This window comes from Choloepus didactylus, chromosome 1 (assembly GCF_015220235.1).
Source record: "Choloepus didactylus isolate mChoDid1 chromosome 1, mChoDid1.pri, whole genome shotgun sequence".
In the NCBI taxonomy this organism is placed as follows: domain Eukaryota; kingdom Metazoa; phylum Chordata; class Mammalia; order Pilosa; family Megalonychidae; genus Choloepus; species Choloepus didactylus.
In genome coordinates this window covers 30,026,317-30,045,381 of record NC_051307.1, presented here as the reverse complement: position 1 = coordinate 30,045,381, position 19,065 = coordinate 30,026,317, and the positions used below count along the sequence as shown (strand labels likewise).

At 36.7% G+C, this 19,065-nt stretch overlaps 1 protein-coding gene across 1 annotated transcript in view; it reads left to right on the top strand.

Annotated features, from left to right (window-relative positions):
* The window catches only part of NCAM2 (neural cell adhesion molecule 2), a 571,781-nt gene that overhangs the window by 457,301 nt on the left and 95,415 nt on the right, over positions 1–19,065 (top strand). The window contains exon 12 of the mRNA XM_037833245.1: positions 10,317–10,490. Within this exon, the coding sequence (XP_037689173.1) occupies positions 10,317–10,490 (174 nt within the window). The remainder of the gene's footprint in view (positions 1–10,316; positions 10,491–19,065) is intronic.

The following is a 19,065-nucleotide window of genomic DNA, read 5'->3' as shown; positions in this document are numbered from 1 at the left end:
TGTTTTTATACAAGATGTACGATTTGGCTAAGTCATCTTGGAGGCCCTCTCCAGAGTTCCTCCCTAATCAGATGTCAGCTGTATAGTGCCAGGATTAAGTGTTTCTTGCAGATCATTTTTTAGGTTTTTGGTGGTAGCAGTAAGAGACTTTTAATATATTTATTTATTACCTATAAATAGTAATTATTTGCCTATTTATGTACTTATTTACCTTAATTTTAGGTTTTGGCACTGAGTAAAACATGTTGGCCAAGTCAGTCACAGGAAAGCAATTGCCCAAACTCCTGTATATGTATTTTATTAATTAGATGATATTAGGAATAAGAGCTTTGACGGCAGGACTTTCACACATTAAGATTGGAATTAATGGTTAATCACCCTTCATTAGTGGAGGTTTTAAGAACTGGCTAAATAGGGCTATTGATGGGGAGATGGTAAATATACTGACTCCCTCATTGACAAGATCTTGGATTATAGGCTGGACCCCCACTGACTTTTGTTTCAGGGGATATTGTAGCATTTATCACCCTGATTGGCAGAGAAAATTCTACAGGCACCTATTTGGCATAGGTCCTCAAGAGATCCAAAGATTGGATCTTATTCCAGGGCATGTGTTAAAGCATCAATACCTATAGTGGGGAAAGTAGGAGCAAATGATGCCTCCAGTAGGGATAGCTGCTTAATAAAGATTGTTCTAATGGTCACAACTCCCAGGGGGGCTGGGACTTTGATATGCAGGAGGAGGTGCAAGCTCTCTAGAGGAGGGCATGTGGCCCCCTGTAAAGTGGCTGCCTGGATAAGCCAACATCTGTGACTCTGATTTGAGTCCCCCTTCACGTTCTGGCTATAGCTCCACCCTATCCATAGTCTCAAGGTTATTGTGATCCTTGCAGATAAGGTTAAGCAAGGCCGTCCAGTAAGCCGGGGGAAGGAGGCTCACTATAAGAGCATTTTCCTTGACTTGTCAAAGGGGTCTTCCAGGGCCGGAGACAAACTCTGGGTCTCTTTTGTCTGAATGCTCAAAGAAATGCTATGCCCATTGCATCCTCTGAAACTTGTTAAGTAACAATTGGGAGTCATTAATGTTTGCCAGTGGGCATCTGCCTTGGTGGTCGTACCCTCCATGGATCTATGTGTCATTTTTTTAAGTCAGTAAGGGAGGGGCAGTTGTCTCATTTTGGAGGGATGCCAGTGGCAACTCATTTACCATATTAAAGACTCAGCAACCAATCTGCCCCTTTGTCCTTGTCCCCTTGATAAAACCTTTAAGTGTGGTTTGTATCTCTAATCAAGTAAAATTTTGAGTTTTCGTTTCCAACTCAGACTCCCTTCTGGGGACCTGCTTGAACTTATCAGTGGTGATGAGAAAATTTGTGATAGCCACCAGGGAAGATTTGTGGTTCCCACTGAATGGTATCACAGACAACTGTCTTTCTGTCTGGGGTGCCAATCAACCATATGGGGGCTGGGATTTGTTTTCACTAGAGTGATAGTGGTGGGATAATCAAGCATAGCCCCCAGTCTGTGGGAGGGCAGCACCAGGAGTCTTACATTTCTTAAGCAACTTAGAAACTTCCTCTGCTGTCTTAGGGGATGTTCCAGTTTGCTAATGCTGCCATTACACAAAATACCAGAAATGAATTGGCTTTTATATAGGGGGTCTATTTGATTACAAATTTACAGTTCTACAGTCATAAAAGTGTCTAAACCAAGGCATAAACATGAGTATACCTTCACTGGAAAGGCTGTTGGCATCTGGAAAACCTCTGTTAGCTTGGAAGGCACATGGTGAGTGTCTGCTTGCTCCTAGGTTGAGTTTTGTCCTCTCTCAGCTTCTCTGGAGCAAATTCTGGGCTAGTACCTCCAAAGCATCAGCAAAAGTCTGCTTTCAAAGGCCATCTCCAAAATGTTTCTCTAAGCTGCAGCAGCATTGAGATCCTTCTCTCTGGGCTTTTATAGGGCTCCAGTAAACTAATCAAGACCCACACTGAAGGGGCAGGGCCACAGATCAATGGAAACAATCCAATCAAAAGTATTATCCACAGTTGGGTGGGTCACATCTCCATAGAAACAGCCTAATCCAAAGATTCCAACCTAATCAACACTAATAATATGTCTGCCCCCACAAGATTACATTAAAGAACATGGCATTTCAGGGGACATAATACATCCAGACTGGCACATGGGGTTACTGGCACGATGTACTCAGCCCCTTACTTTTCTTTTTCACCAATAGTTTCTCAGTCACACTATTCCAGGAGATAGACCTACTATATTCCATGGTGTTTGGGAAGGAAGAGTGACATCAGCAGAGACAGTGGCAGCATAAGGATTCTAGACCTGAGAAGCACTGGGTGCCCCTCAAGCTAGGGGCTAGTTTAAGATTCTGACTCCTGGTCCATAGACACAGTGGTTGGAATCCCCCACAGCAGTCTCCCAGCATAATTCTGTTCTGCTCAAAGCCTGTCAATAGATTATTATTTTGTTCAGAGATGAAGCCAAAGTGATTAGAAAGGCCTGTCAGGCTTCCCAAGGTCTGTGCCCCCTCCTCTGCCGACACACACACACACACATATACACAACTTTCTTCTCAACTCTACTTGCTATCCTCATCCCCCACCCTGATCATACTGCTCTTGTCATATTGTTCACCTGCTCTTCCTTTGCACATCTCATCTGTGCATATACTCTTCTCTCTCTGTAGAATTTTCATATGGGTCATTTTCTTTTTCTTCAAGTCATTGCTCAAATATTAATTTGTAACAGAGAATTTCCTGTCCACCTAAGTTGAAATGACAACACTTCACCTATCCTCCCCATTTCCACCTATACTCTTTCCTTTCCCTGCTCAATTTTTTTAATTCATTTTTATTGAGATATATTCACATACCACGCAGTCATACAAAACAAAGCATACATTCAATTGTTTACAGTACCATTATATAGTTGTGCATTCATTACCAAAATTAATTTTTGACATTTTCATTACCACACACACAAAAACAATAAGTATAAAAACCAAAGTGAAAAAGAACAACCAAAGTGAAAAAGAGCACTGGGTGGCTTCCTTCTCCCCCCCCCCCCATTTTTCTACTCCTCCATCCATAAAGTGGACAAAGGGTAGTGTGGTCCATATGGCTTTCCCAATCACATTGTCACCCCTCATATACTACATTTTTATACAATCATCTACAAGAGTCATGGGTTCTGGGTTGTAGTTTGATAGTTTCAGGTATTTACTGCTACCTATTCCAATTCATTAGAACCGAAAAAGGTTTGTCTGTATTGTGCATAAGAGTGCCCACTAGAGTGATCTCTCGGCTCCTTTTGGAATCTCTCTGCCACTGAAGCTTATTTCATTTCCTTTCACATCCCCCTTTAGGTCAAGAAGATTCTCCATCCCACGATGCCAGGTCTAGATTCCTCCCCGGGAGTCATATTCCACATTACCAGGGAGGTTCACTCCCCTGGGTGTCAGATCCCATGTAGGGGGGAGGGCAGTGATTTTACCTGCCAAGTTGGCTTATCTAGAGAGTCCCTGCTCAACTTTTATCCATGTTATTTATAATCAATACTTTATATATCACAATTACTTAAATATAACTAGAATGTAACCATCCTAAGAGGAGTGATTGCTGTCTTTTTTTTCTTTTTTTACCCTAGACGATGACCTGGCTCAGAGTAGGTTTAGAAGCATTTCTTAAATATATGAAGGATTCACTGTAACAAATTTGATTCACTTATGAAACATAGTTGAAGTGCCACAATTAGTAATAATAGGATATAGGCCTACATGACTTATTAGAAGGTTCAAGACTTGTGTACATTTAAAGGGAGTCATTTCTGATGAAACTTGGAGAGTGAGTGAACATTTCCATGGGAATCTTAGATGTAAAAATGAGATAATCAAGGGTAAATCTCTGGACCATGTGAATGTAATTAATGGACTTAAAGTTTATGAATGAATTCAATTGAAAACATAGAGAGTTAGAGTAACTACTTGTAAAGAGAAAATTCCAAGCACAAGGAATAAGCTGTGAAAAGCTCCATAGAGTAAGAAATTGGATTTGGCGATTGGAGAAACCAGATGAGTAGTGAAACAAGAAGGAATTTCCACAGTTTCAGATGTGTTGCAGATTGGCTATAATGTTATCTTAAGCTCCCAATTGAAATAAGAAAAATATATGTAAAGCTCTATTGGAAATAAGGCCACTCAGAGCAGAAGCACGTGGAGCTCATCTTAGGGTTGGGTCTCTGGTGACACTAGACAGTACACAGTAGGATTTTACTGAACCTAAAACATTCAATTCTTTCTGTGCCAATTCTCTTAATAATTTGTTTGTATCAGACATAATTCAATGAAGAAACCAAATGGAAAAGGATTTACTATAGAGAGTTAGGCAGTTATTAACTCATTGGAAAAGCACTGGAAAGGGAAGACAGGAGGCAGGCAGCCACCATCCTCTTACATCAAGATCACAAAATAGCCCAAGTGAGGTCAAAGGTCAAGTCTGCACCTGAAAACCAGAGGTGAGGAGACTCCTGCTTCCAAGCTGCCCCTTTTGCTGACATCACGGCCATCCACACCAGAAGCCATGTGAATAGACTGTGGAGTGGAGAGCACAGTTGCTGCCATCATTCACATCTGCAGGTCTTCTTGTTCACGTCTACCTCCTCAAAAAAGTGGAAATGCATTCATATCTCATCAGCATGCTAAACCGAGTGTTGGTGAATCTCATTCTAAGGCATACACGGCACTCAAAGCCCCAGCCACAAGTGAGTCTCGGTAATGAAGAGTTTAGGGTTCCATACCTTCTGATAAAGGGGAGTAGCTTAGATGGTAGAAATGGATGTTGAGTGTCAATGGAAAATATCTAGGGCAAGGTTTAAAGCACCATTCTGGAAGAATACTCACTTATGTACTTCCGTTTAAGAGAAGGTTTCCAAAACATCAAACCCTTCTGATTCTTTATCTGAGTTTAGCAACACCACATCCTCATCTGCCTACTTGGGGCAGAAAGTAGGAACAATCTGCTCTAGCACTGTGACAGGAAATGAAAGGAGAGTTTGTTGCTTGAGAAAAGACTAAGTGTGAACAAAGTTTGTCATTTGGCAGATCTCTTTGGAATCATGGCAATAAGCCAGAGAAGATAGAGAAACAGAAAATTCAGAAAAGAAGAAAAATTAAGAAAATTAAGTACAGAGCTAAATCACTATTCTGTAGAAAATAAAAGTAAAATAAATACCATGAAGGGATGCAATATTTAACCTTGGAGAAGATAGTTTTCCATTATAGGTTAATCCAGATGTGAAGGGTACAATATGAGGGTATTTGGTTAATGGCTTCTAATTTTACTTTTGATGTTGAGCTGTATTTATTTTGCTTAGAATTTGAGGATGAAATTGAGGAAAAGAGTGTGAAGAGCTAAAATACACATGCATGCATTTACCTATACAACTAAGCTTTTTTTTTTTTTTTCTGTTATATCAGCATTTCCCGGCCTCATCTCATTCGGAAGTCTGAGAAAATACTGCTTCAGTTCATGGCTCACCTTCACTTAGAAAATGTCACTAATATTTTGATCATCCAAGATCTCTTTTGCACCCACATTATATTCATTAGCTCTTCCTTTCTCTTCCACACAAGGATCTTTGGGGTGTACTTTCAGGATTTTGTTTTATAGAATCCATGTTTGTTTTTTAGATGCTTTATTTTGTTAGACAAGGGGGCATGACATTTTATGTTCTATTTTGTATCTGTTTCCTAACATCTGTGGACATAGCTGATTATTGTCCTTTCTCTTTTTCAGAAGACTTCATGTACTTCCATTTGACTTCTGGTTCTTCCTTATTTAGTTTTATTCCTTTATTTTATCAGAATTAAAATCAAAGCAGCAAATCTTCCCATTGGTTTCTCTGTCTTTTGTAAGATAAAATTATCACCAAGGCAAGGTTTTTGGAAGTTTTCACATTTATACTTTTATCAAACTATGACATAAGTATATATCTCAATATCAAAATGTTCTTGAACATCATTTATTCACTGCCAGCATTTTAAGGACAGGATAAGCAAGAATATGTGTGAATGCCCAGTGATTTATAGCCATCAACTTATTCTCCCAAGAGCGATATTAATGTTGGTATTATTTTCACTATTTTGCTTATGAAGAACCTGATTCCCAATAAGTTTAATTTTCCCATGGCCAAAAAGTGGCTCTAGAGACCGTACCTATTTGACTCCTTAAGTCATGACACCATCTCTTTGCAATTCCAAACTGCATATATTTCTAAGGAGAACTTTGGTATTGTATCCATTACCAGCTGTTCTAGTTTCCTAATGCTGCCAGAATGCAAAACACCAGAGATGGATTGGCTTTTATAAAGGGGTTTATTTGGTTACACAGTTACATTCTTAAGGCCATATAGTGTCAAAGGTAACACATCAGCAATTGGGTACCTTCACTGGAGGATGGCTGATGGTGTCCAGAAAATCTCTGTTAGCTGGGAAGGCACGTGGCTGGCATCTGCTCAAAAGTTCTGGGTTCAAAATGGCTTTCTCCCAGGACATTCCTCTCTAGGCTGCAGTTCCTCAAAATGTCACTCTCAGTTGCTCTTGGGGCATGTGTCCTCTCTTAGCTTCTCCAGAGCAAAAGTCTCCTTTCAATGGCTATCTTCAAATTGTCTCTCATCTGCAGCTCCTCTCTCAGCTTCTGTGCATTCTTCAAAGGGTGCCTCTTGGCTGTAGCTCCACTTCAGAATATCACTCTCAACTGCACTGAGTTCCTTCTGTTTGTCAGCTCATTTATATGGCTCCAATGATTTAATTTAGACCCACCCTGAATGGGTGGGTAACACCTCCATGCAAATTATCCAATCAGAGTCATCACCCATAGTTGGGTGGGGCGCATCTCCATGGAAATGTTCAAAGAATTACAATCTAATCAACACTGATATGTCTGCCCACACAAGATTACATCAAAGATAATGGAGTTTTGGGAGGCATAGTACATTCAAACCGGCACACCTGCCTTTTAACTAAAACCTTTATGGATGTGGATCCAAAAGAATGGAATAGAAGAAGGAGGGATGGCAGGAGGGATAGCAATAATTACAATGACTAACATAAAGTGCTCAGTATATTGCAGTTCTGCATTCTCTACAGATTTAATACTCACAACAACTCTCATAGTGGGTACTATTCTAATCATTCTAGAGAGGAAAAGAAAGAAATAAAGAAAAAAAAACTGATGTTCGGAAAAATTAAAGGACTTGTCTAAGGTTGCAATTGACAAAAGTGGCAAGGTCAGACCTAGGACCCATAGATTCTGATGATGTTTCCAGGGCTTTTAATCCAACACTATAATGGCACTAGTAGAGGTAAAAGGAAAGGGTAAGACATATATGTGTTTGCACAATTACTCCTTCCCTCCTTCCTTCCTTCCTTCCTTCCTTCCAAGTGATGGATAACAATCATTAACTATAGGTTTATGGGGAGCCAGGAAGTAGTTTACAGAAATGTGTTAACAGTGAAGGAAACACTGTATGTGGAACTCAACATTCACAAGCCCCATTTGAAATATTGTGCTGTGTGTGATAGTCTTTTAATATGTGAGCTTCTGTTTGCACATATCCAGTAAGGTTAGATCTTGAAAGCCAGACTGAAAAGTCCAGGCTTGATGCTGTAAAGAAGATGAAGCTCCAAGGGCCTCCTCAGGGAAGTAATGTGATTAGAATGGTGCTTCAGAAGATTGATGTTGCATTTACATGCCATATAGATTGACATTTGGTGAAACGAACAGTAGGAAAGGACCTTAGGAGCCACTAATGGCATTGCAGGCAGAGGCAGGTATGGTCTGGGTTTGGAAGTTAACAGTGGGAATGGGAAGAAAAAGATGAATATAAGAATTATGATGGAGGAAAAATGAAAATAATTTGGTAACTAATTGTGAGGCATATAGGAGATAGGGGTCAAGGATGCTCGTGATTACAAAACAGTTGAGTGAGTGGAGAGGCAAATTAGAGATGTTGATTCTGGACATATTAGACACTGTTCACTCGGAAATGTTCTGTTTATTAATGTCTTTATTTTTAGTTACAGAAATATTTAATTCATCAAATGTTTCTTGAGGGCCCAGTATTTTCCAGTAGCTTTGCTCAGTGTTACATGTATGTATGTATGTACATATTTGTAAATATATATGTATATATGTGTTTGTTTATACATGCTTGTTTGTGTATATAAAATATTTGTCTCTGTACTTAAGGAACTCATAATTTAGTAGCCAGTAGGGGATGAAAAATAATATAAAATTAGAATATTAAAAAAAATGTTTAGAAAGAGAAAGAGACCGGAGCTGCAAGTTCTAATTATGATTTTACTTTGAATCAGGTAGCAGAAAGAGAAAACATAACAACAATAACAAAAAAAAAATTAAAGAAAAATAAAGAAAAAATGGGAGGAGTCAGCAGACCTGAAACTAGCTGATAAGGCTACAAAAATATACCCAGTAGCCCATGCGTTGGTGATGATACTTATGTACTAAGAAAAAAAGGCTGTGTTTTCTCTGTAGGTACACCATATCAGGGTGCACAGCTTAGCAAATGATAAATAACTTTACAGTGTCTTACAGTCTCAGTAAAAAAAAAAAAAAAAAAGTCCATATGTATACAACGCAGCCTAAGGTGGGAACCCAAGAGACAGAACATCTCTCCCTCTTCTCCACATCCATACTACTTCCTCCTTTTGAAATACGTCCCCACACTGAAGAATATAATTGCTCTGAGTCCAACTTAGACCTAATGGAGAATAGGCACTCTACATGGGGAAAAACGTTGACAGCCTTGCTCAGAGCAATCCACATTTTTTCCTCTCCTCTGCAAACTTTGGATCAAACCTAATGATGACAAGAAACAAAGATATAACCTAGAGATTAAAGAAACATGAACATTATTATAATGTTTAGGTATTATAGATTATATAGATTAGTTAGACAACTTAAGTGTTTATTTCCAGATAGGATTTTAATAGCACTATGAATTTTGGAAGCATCAGTATTCTGCACATATATTTCTGAACCTTAGAGTCATAGCATAATGCACTTCATAATATCTCTAAATAGTTTACAGTTATTCATTAGAGCTGAAATATACACCATTGTATTTCTTTACAATATTCACATCCAAAGGCTATAAGCCTGCTTTCCTGGCTCTTGCCCAGTACTGTTAGTTATGCATAGTTTTACATAATCTATAGTGCTTTTTTTTAATTCTACTAAATGAGGCACAATTGACCTTGACAAGTATCAGAGAACTTTATATGAGTGTTTGATTAGCACAAGAAAAGAAACATTTTCTATTTTGTTTTTGTGAATTTAATTCCAAAGATGGGGAAGATATTATGTACTTGTTTTTTCTTTGTTAAACTTCTCTCTCTCTGAAAATATCCATTTTTGTTTTTCTCCAAAGATTATTTCTAATGTAATATAAAAAATGTCTTTAATGTTAACTCACCTCTATATCTTGATGTTTCTAGACCAGACCATTTCATTGATTTCCTCACTGAGATATTTTCTCCTCTTTTTTGTTCTTTCATATAATTCTTTTTAAAGAAGTTTTATGTTTTAGAAAATTAAGTTCCACCTAGGATACTTTATTGAGCTTAAAATAAAGTTAGCAGTAGTGTGATACAACACACAAGAAAAAATTTTTGGTTGTTTTTAAAATACAAGGATTAAAGTTTAAATATATCAACTATAGGATTAATTTAAGTAACAAAAAAATGAAGTCAGAACAGGTAGTTTGCACTTTTATTCAGTGAAAATAATAACATATACTGTGAATTTAACACTTGCTCAAAAATTCTTAATGAACAAAAAGGAAAATGAAGCCTCACATTTTTGGAAAGGATTACTATTTATGCTAATGATACAATAAAAGCTTTATTTAGTCTTACATTTCAATTATAACCACATGCAAAGACACATATACATGTGAGCTTGTTTTCCTTGAACTCAAATAAAATATTATAATGACTATGTATTACAGGAAAGGGAGTGGTGAAATTATTCCACCAACAAATAAAATGTGATATTGAGTATTTTACTGTTTATTTGCTATGCTAGTAAAGATTGACTTGTGCATACTTCCTTGCAATTTGAGAAGGTCATTTAGCAGTTTATGCAGTTTTGCAATTCAAATATATTAAGTGCTATCAGCAGCAATTTTCCTTTATTCCTAATTCTCAGAACACCATAAGTTTAAATAATGGCTACCCACATTAGCTGAATTATGTTTCCATTGTGTTTATTCCTTCATAGACGTGCCATCCAGTCCCTATGGAGTGAAGATTATAGAGCTGTCACAGACCACGGCCAAGGTTTCTTTTAACAAACCAGATTCCCATGGAGGTGTGCCCATTCATCATTATCAAGTGGATGTCAAAGAAGTGACCTCAGAAACCTGGAAAATAGTACGCTCCCATGGAGTTCAAAGTGAGTCAGTGATTTCAAAATGTCTTGATTAATCCAAGCTGATGTTCCATATGTCTGTGTGATTTGCTTTTATTTTCCCTCAACATTTAATTTTTTTTTAATGTTCTTCATGTGAGGTGGAGTTGGAAAGATATTTTCAGATAATTCCACTGTCTTCGATTAAGTAACAAGAATGTTTAGAGTGTTATAAGAATGCTCTTGAGAATAACTTTTAATAAAGAGTGGAACAATTTCTCTCTTTAAAAAGGGTGGGAAAATTTAATAGTATTAACAATATTCAATTCTGGAAAAAAAGTTAGTTTTTACTATTTTGATGATGAATTTTGTGATGTAAGGTTTGATGATGAATATTTTGAAATGTGTGTTTGTTTTTCATTCATTAATAATAGCTATTCCATAATTAGCTGACTAAATTCACACTGTGAAGTGTAGAGGTCTAATATATGTATTGAAAAGAAGCTATCTACAAACATCCATCTGTCTACTATAATTTGTTTCAGAATTGTGTTTTGAAGATCTAATTTTTAATACCAATCACATCATTTTGAAAAATAGAATTGATTAATTCTAAGACATTGCAACATTTTACAGAACTTATTTTCATTTGTGCAAAATTGAATCATGTGGTGAAAATGTGGTTTGCTTTCTTATTATAAGAAGAGCAAGCTAAAGTAGGAAACAATAATAAATTACCAGAGTTGGGTTCTGTTAGTTGGGATAGAGAACCACATGAGTGATCCAGAAGGGTAGTGTAGAATGGTAAGAAGTTCTTGCTCCGTTGTCTCTCTGCTGCTGGTCTTTCCTTTATCCTACGACTTATGGTATAAGGGTTCTGTAAAAGGCACGTGTTACCCTGTGAAGGAAAGAAGGAAATTAATTTTAATGAATGAGGGAGAGATAGAAAAATGAAATCATTATAATCTCAACTGCATTGATGCCTGCTTGTTGTGTTTTCACTAAGAGTAATTACACATTTTTGATAGAAGTGCTAGAAATATTACTCACTCACCAGTCATTTACCACATGCTTCAAATAATGCCCCCAAACAGGTGAACTCATTTATTTCTTTTAGTAATGAGAGATTGCAGATAGTTTGTTCACTGAGCACTTACTAATGTAATATATAGTTTGGGAGAGATTTATAAAGACAATGCCACAGAAGAATGAGTGAGTGGGGAAAAGGACTCTAGAAAGAGAAATCATTATCCTGAATGCAGAAATAATCTGTTGTTTTTTCAGAGAGAGAAAACAAGGAGAAGTGACTTCTCTTCTGAATTATTTCCAGCACTGTAGGATACTCAAGTGGGTGTTCAAGTACAACCATGAAGGAAAGCAATGTTGACTCTGAATGTTACAGAAATATTAAGGGGGGTGTAATGATGCCCTCCTCCTCCCTTGACACGCTGGAGGAGACTCTCCCAAGAATTTCTACAAGGTTTTAACACCTTAGAGAATTAAAAATGGCCTTGATCTGGCCAAGTTGATTAAGTTCACAAACCTGACTTTGTCACCTGTGTATCCATCACTCAAAAACAGATTCCCATGCTAAGACTGAGATAAAAAAGCAAAACAAATTCACTACTTGGCAATGAGAAATCACTGTCCCAGCAATTAGGATATTCAGAATCTATATGATAACTACATTCTTTACCTGTAGGTACGTTATGTAGGAAACTAAATGTGAGTTAGAAACTTGTTTGATGAATCTAGAATCAGAGCAAAGGAAGTTACATGAATACGAAGTTTAATGGGCTCAGACTGAGGTGGCTTGAAACTTGTCAATGAAGCCAAAATACTCAAAGTATTGCAGTTGGGGTTTTCTCAGTTTTACTGAAGGAAAATCAGTATCTGCATCTATTATTTTTATTTGTTTCCATGGATGACTCCTCTTTCATACATATGTTAATGACTACCCTAAGTCAGGTGACCATAATGAAACCAGACTAATACACAATCTGAAATAAAAATAGTACAGATATGATATTTTTAATCCAGTTACTACCCATGATTTTTTAATCTCTTTTTCTGTTCTTTAATAACATCTTTGGCAGTTACTGTAGGATTCTGTTAGTGTTCAAGTATAAAAAAATTCTAGTCCAGTCCTGCACAGTTTAAAATCTGATTTAGCACCCATATTTTCTTTGATCTCAGTGGCAAATGGATCTTATCCAGGGGGAGTTTAGAGGGGGAATGACATTTTCTCTTGGGGAAAGCAGAGGAAATAATTCCCCCCTATTTTCCTGGTGCTGTACTTCTCTTTGGGTTTTCCCAGCAACCTCTGTTCTCTGTGTGACAGGCATCTAAGTACTGCCTTTGTTGGTTTGGAGCTATATGTACCCCAGAAAAACATGTTCTTAAACATAATCTATTTTTATGGGTGTGAACCCATTGGAAGTAGGGCCTTTTGAAGAGGGCACTTCAGTTACTTAATCCTCTTAGTGGAGTCCTTTATAAGCAGAATGAAATTCAGACACAGAGAGAGAGAGAAAGCCACAGAAAGCAAGAAGCTGAACATCAATGGAACCTGGAAGAGAAGAGCGAGACCAGTTGATGGTGCCTTGTGTCTTGCCATGTGACAAACTAAGGGCCAAGGATCACAAGCCACAGAATGTCAGTCTTCTGGAAAAAAGTATACTCTTGACTCCTTGATTTGGATTTCCTCTTAGCTTCAAAATCATGAGAGAATGAATTCCCATTGTTTAAGCTGGTACAGTGAATGATATTTGCTTGAGCGGCCAAGCAAACAAAAACACTACCCATCTGGGATGCAGGTGTGGGGTGCAAGCATACCAGAGGCTCTTTGGAGATATGGTTTCTCTCATAGGAAGATCTCTTTAGAAGCCTCCTCACCTGTCCTCCACAAATTTGTTTGAATGTAACTGTAGCTCACCAACTTTCTGCAATACCACTGCATCCTCTCCTAGGTAAGGGACTCACTATGCCAATGATATTTTCTTCTCTCTCTAGATTTCTGCTCATTTGGGGTTGAAGGACAATAAGCAGGGGGCTTGGGGATTTGTGGCCATTCAACCTCTTCTGTTCATTTTCAGTCCTGCAGGAGATGTCTGGCCTCTTCCAAATTTATTAATATTTGTTATTTCTTTCTTCTTTTTGTTTATTATCCCAGTTGACAATTTCAAGGCAACAGGGATATGTTCACTCAATTTTCCACTCAGCATCCTGTTGCTAGCCTGGTGCTATTCTTTCTCCTGGAGATTAGTACACATTCGTAATCTGATTTATTTATGCTGAATTCATAATTTACCTCTCAAATAGAACTGTTATCTATTTCCAAGTTTTTAAGGATCCCTTAATGTAGCCCCATGTTTGGATAATGGACATAAATGTAAATATCTAAGAGGAAAACATAAATACATTGGTTAGTCAGGGAGCCATGCTGGGTAATTCCATTCCGGAATCTCACTCTAGGATATCATTCTAATGTCACTGGAGGATAATCATACCTGGTATTTGATGTTCACATAACAAGTAAATGTACCATTTTTTAAAAGATATTCATCAGAACTCATATGTTTTATGCTTATAGAAAAGTGAAATGTGAAGTGCATAATCACAGTTATGTTTAAGGTAAAACTGTCAGTGATAACTTGATTTGGGGAACATGTAAGATAGCTCTGACTTAAACTCTCTAACTCAAGCATACATATTTTCATTGGGTCATATTTTTGCCATTTCCATTCAAGTGAAATTTTAGCCTTCCTCATGTCCTTTCCTCCAGATAGTCTTAGGTATTTGTAACACTCCCTGGAATGACTGACTTACCTTGAACCACCTGCTACAAAGTACTTTCAAAATCACCCCAACTAAATCCCAACTAAAATTCTCTCTCCTACCAGAATGAGCAACTGGCAAGTAAAAACATATTTCTAACAATATATTGTATTATATATTTTAATAAAATATATTCTATCACATTACATTACATATTCAAACATGTTATTATAACTCTCTGATCCATCTTCTCTCCTAGCTAGAAAGTTCTGAGAGGGGACTTAGTATGCCTTGTTCATCTCAGTCTTTTGTGTGACAAAAGCATATGGAGTGGAGGGGTTGGCAAAATTTGGTAGAGGTGTGAGAATGGAAAGGGTCATTTTATAGTACCTTCTGATTTGGGTCTTTATAATGTAACTCCATTATATATCCTATTTCAATACATTTTGGTCTGCAGAAGCAACTTCTAAATGGGTATGGGAATTCTAGGTGTTTATTTGGGATCAAATCCTGTGACAGAGAAGAGGAGAAAGCAGGATTGGGCAAATGGAGTAATTGAACTGCAATGCAGGCTCCACAAAGACTCAGCTGTTGGAATGAGGAACTCTGGAGAGAACAGTGTCTATTCTGGATGTACTGCTTCAAGTTGATGGATTGTTATTTGGTGGTATAACCTTATGTGGGTCAGCAACAAGTAATAATGGGCAGTTCTGGTTATGTGGCTGCATGATATCAAGCCCTTTTAAGGATCATCATTCCTTCCTTAAAAGGGCTTGATATCATGCTAGGAATTATTTTGAAAAGGTATGTAATTCTTACTTACTTTCTTGCATATGGCATCACCTTGCTCAGGGGACTTCATTGTAATACTTTCACTGGGGCTAGCCACAAATTATACAAAACATTTCTTCCAATCCCTAATATATCAAACAGCATTAAAGTTCGCTGGATCATATGACCCAAGTGGCAGGGCTGCTTGGAACTACTCCACAATGCTTTCCTGTTCCTGTCCCAGTCCAAAGCTGGCATGGCCACCTTTTGCACCACTTTATAAGTGGAATTCTCATTTTATATATATATATCTCAAAAGCCTTATATATTGCACTCACTGGTATATATCCCATCTTTTCACTTGCTTTTTCAGACTTTCCTACTTCTGGCATCCACTGCCATGGGTTTTATTATCCAGAAGCAGACCCAGAGATGGAGTTTTGGCTAGAAGAGGTCCTCTAGAAAGGAATAGGGCAGAGATTAAATAAGAGGGAAATGGAAGTGAAGTGGAGGCCTGACAAAGTTTTAGCCAACCTATCAGAGGACTCTAGAGTTGATATTGCCCACCAGGGAAGGGCATAACTGTGGGGGAGGCTGCCCCCTGCAGCTGAAGCAGACCTTAAAGGACTTGACAGCTGAGCTGTCTGCTGGCTGTCTTCCCTGCAGGTAAGCAGCAAGAGGTATCTGGGATCTCTATTTGTACCAAAATATCTTTTTGTTAGTACATATTCCTTTAAAAAAAATCCAAAAAGCCAATCCAGTTTTAAAGATCTTAAAATTCGAACTTTGAATTGTGGGATAAAATAGATTCTACAATGTATGTCCAATTATGAATATGTATATATAAAGACTTCAGAATTTAGCATCTTCATTTATTTAGCATGATTATTCAAATATTTCTATTGCAAAGGATTTCAGTCTATTAAATAAATAAATATGTATTTATATATTTTGACCTTTTCACCTCAAAATGCTTTCATGAGTATTTTCCAAGTCATCTATTAGCTGCTTCAAAAATCACACATGAAGAAAAGAATCAATGATTAAGAATCTATTTAACATTTAACTACTCTTAAAATGTATTTACTCCACCTCATCTTCTACATTGAAAACTTCCTAAAATGATCATGTTTTTTCCTCCACTGAGGTAAAACCCCCTGATCACAAACTGAAGAATTAACAGCATCGTTATCCTCTATTTTACAGAGGGAAAACTGAGACTAATCAATATAAAGGAGAAAAGTGAAACTCCAAAGTTTGGCATCTTCTCCCTAGATGATATAGATAAATAATGGTGAACTAAAATTCAAACCCAGAGTGGAGTCTGATTCCAATGCCATACTATTAACAATTATTCATTGTTTATTCCGTTTAGTTAAGAGTTAAGAGCGTAGAACAGTTTGCTGTCCTGTAAACACACACATACACATAGTATGTAATATGTCCTTATACCTATTGCAATATGTTTTAGATACCTACTGGAGATAGCTAGCCATTTGCCTGACTGAGTTAAATATGAATTAGAAAACTGAAGTAACAGTGTTATGTGGAAGTTTTTTATTAGAAAAGAAGAAATAAGAAAGGGAAGGGAAAACCCTCCCTTCTTCCATTAGCTATATGCTAACTTGTTTTTCAAGAATTTAGGATACTGTAATCTCTTAATAAACACTTTTACTTTCATTCATTTCTTTGTTCTGATTTTGTGATAGTTTCTTCATATCTGTCTCCTAGTGCATGAATGCTTTCTTCACGTATCTTTAATCTGCTGCCTTACATTTCCTTTTAAGTTCTTAATTTGATAATACAATTTTAATTTATAGAAGTTCTCTTTGATTCTTTTTTCAAGTTAGCTTGACTTTTTAAGATCTCATGATTTTTATTGCTTTTTTTTATTTATAAGTATTTTAAGCCTACTTATTTTATTATTGGATTTGAAAATTCCACATCCTGATGCTCTTAGTGTTTGAGTTCTGAGTATTTGGATTGTTTGCTCGCTTGTTAGTTTGTTTGCTTCAGCAGACTCTCACCCATAGTGTCTTACTTTCTAATGTATTTATGATTTTAGATTGTGATCTCAGGTATTACTTATTCTAGTAACTGAGAATCAGGCAAGTTCTGGGTTTCAGGTGCATTCTTCCAAACCCAAGGTCTGGGTTTCAGGATATAATTTTTTTTCCTTTCTATTAGGTGTCCTACAGCTTAAGAAATCTGGGAGCAACCTAAGTTCATTTCTTGATTGGGATCTGCTATACACCCAGGTGATCTGCATGAGGGCTTATCTTTGGTCACTAATTTTCAAGGAGGTAATACTACGCCACCCTTGTCAAACTGGGCTTTGCTAAGTGCCAAGCCAGGAAAGTTTTAGTTGCCAGCAGTGTTTTGCTAGCAGTATACTCACTTGTGTGTGTGTGTGTGTGTGTGTGTGTGTGTGTATTTTCTACTTCACCCTTTTACTTCTTCCAGGGAGCTTTGAGGCTTCTGCCTCCATGCAGTACTCTCAGCTTCACCTTCCCTTCTTGCATCTTCATTACCCACTGATGCCATTCATATTCACTCTTCTAGATCAGAGACCTACGCAAATATTCTGAATTGTTTAACTACCTGTGATGTTTTCAACCAGACTAGACAACTAATAGAAAATCACTTACTTGGCGACATTTTAAGCTTCAAGTCTCTCCATCCATTTCATTTTTGAGGTTTCAGGGTTTGCCTTACTTTTCTGTGAGATAATCTGTACATTTAAAAAGATTTTTGAAAATGGTGTATGTAATTTCCAGGCCTACTTAGGCGGCTTGTTTTCAGGCTATGTAGGTGCCCATATTCCAAAAAATCCGAAGTAATTTTTTAAAGCACAAATACATTTTTAACTAGTGAAGAACTACTTTTTTTGTGTCTTCTTCATTTTGTAAGTTTTGGTTTGCTTTAATCATGTATCTTATAGTGGAAGAGATCACTGTGAACACAATTATATTCATTGTCTTTGAGGGATTTTTAAGAAGGTAGATTTAGGTTATATATGAAAAGACAGGTGCATGTGCAAACATTTCAACAATTACTATTTTTTTTGCCCTTAATATGGCCTTATTTATTTAATTAGTGTAATTGATAAGAGTTTAGTTGATGTTCAGATACTTTTCCTTTTCTCTAAATATCTAGAATCCATTATATATTATTCATATATCTACTTTTAAGTGTTTATGTCCCTACCCAGAAATAAATGTCAGTTCTTGCTTGATTGCAGTGTCATTTAGCAAGATAAATTTTGGCATAAAAATTTCCGTATTATTAGACTCTGATCCTAAATAACTTAATTAATTTTCTTGACATTTCACCTGCTAGCTCTGCACCTGGTCTTAGGTTTACAGTACAATTGAAGATCAGCTTATTATTGTATTCTTCTTCATTGTTCAGTTGAAACTTAAAGCTTTGGTGCAAATCTAATTGGCACTGATTTGGTATAAAAATATTTTTCAAAATATAATGAACTGTGAATAATTCAGATATCAACAACTTGACCATCCTAATATAGAATATCAATCTGACATTTAACTCTGAGTGAGAAACATATACCACAGGTATAGCAAGTATTTTGGTTTGTGGGACTACATGATATATTCATTGCCATATTATTTAACACTTTGTAAATGTGTTTTATACAACTCATTGGGCAGTTAATGAAGAAAATAAATAATCTTGCAAAACAGGTACTCATTTTCAGTCTTCAAAATAGAAATGTAAAATGAATATTTTAAGGTATTGTTCTTTTTAATGGAACAGAAAGCAATTCCTTCCCTGTAAAATAAATACCATAAACTTTTTCTTTTGATTTAGGAAATACTTGTCCGTTCAAATTACATATAGAAGTTCTTTAAATCTCAACCAAAATTATTATTCTGCTTTAATCATGGCTCAGGTTATAGTAGCTTTTCTCTTTGATCTTGAAAATAAGGGAGAAAATTTTTATTTGAAAATTATAGCATTTTCTAAATGGAACTACATTGTAAACTTTCAGTTATCAAATTCTTACCATTTTCATTAATCAAAAGATGCAAAGACTGACTACTACAATTTG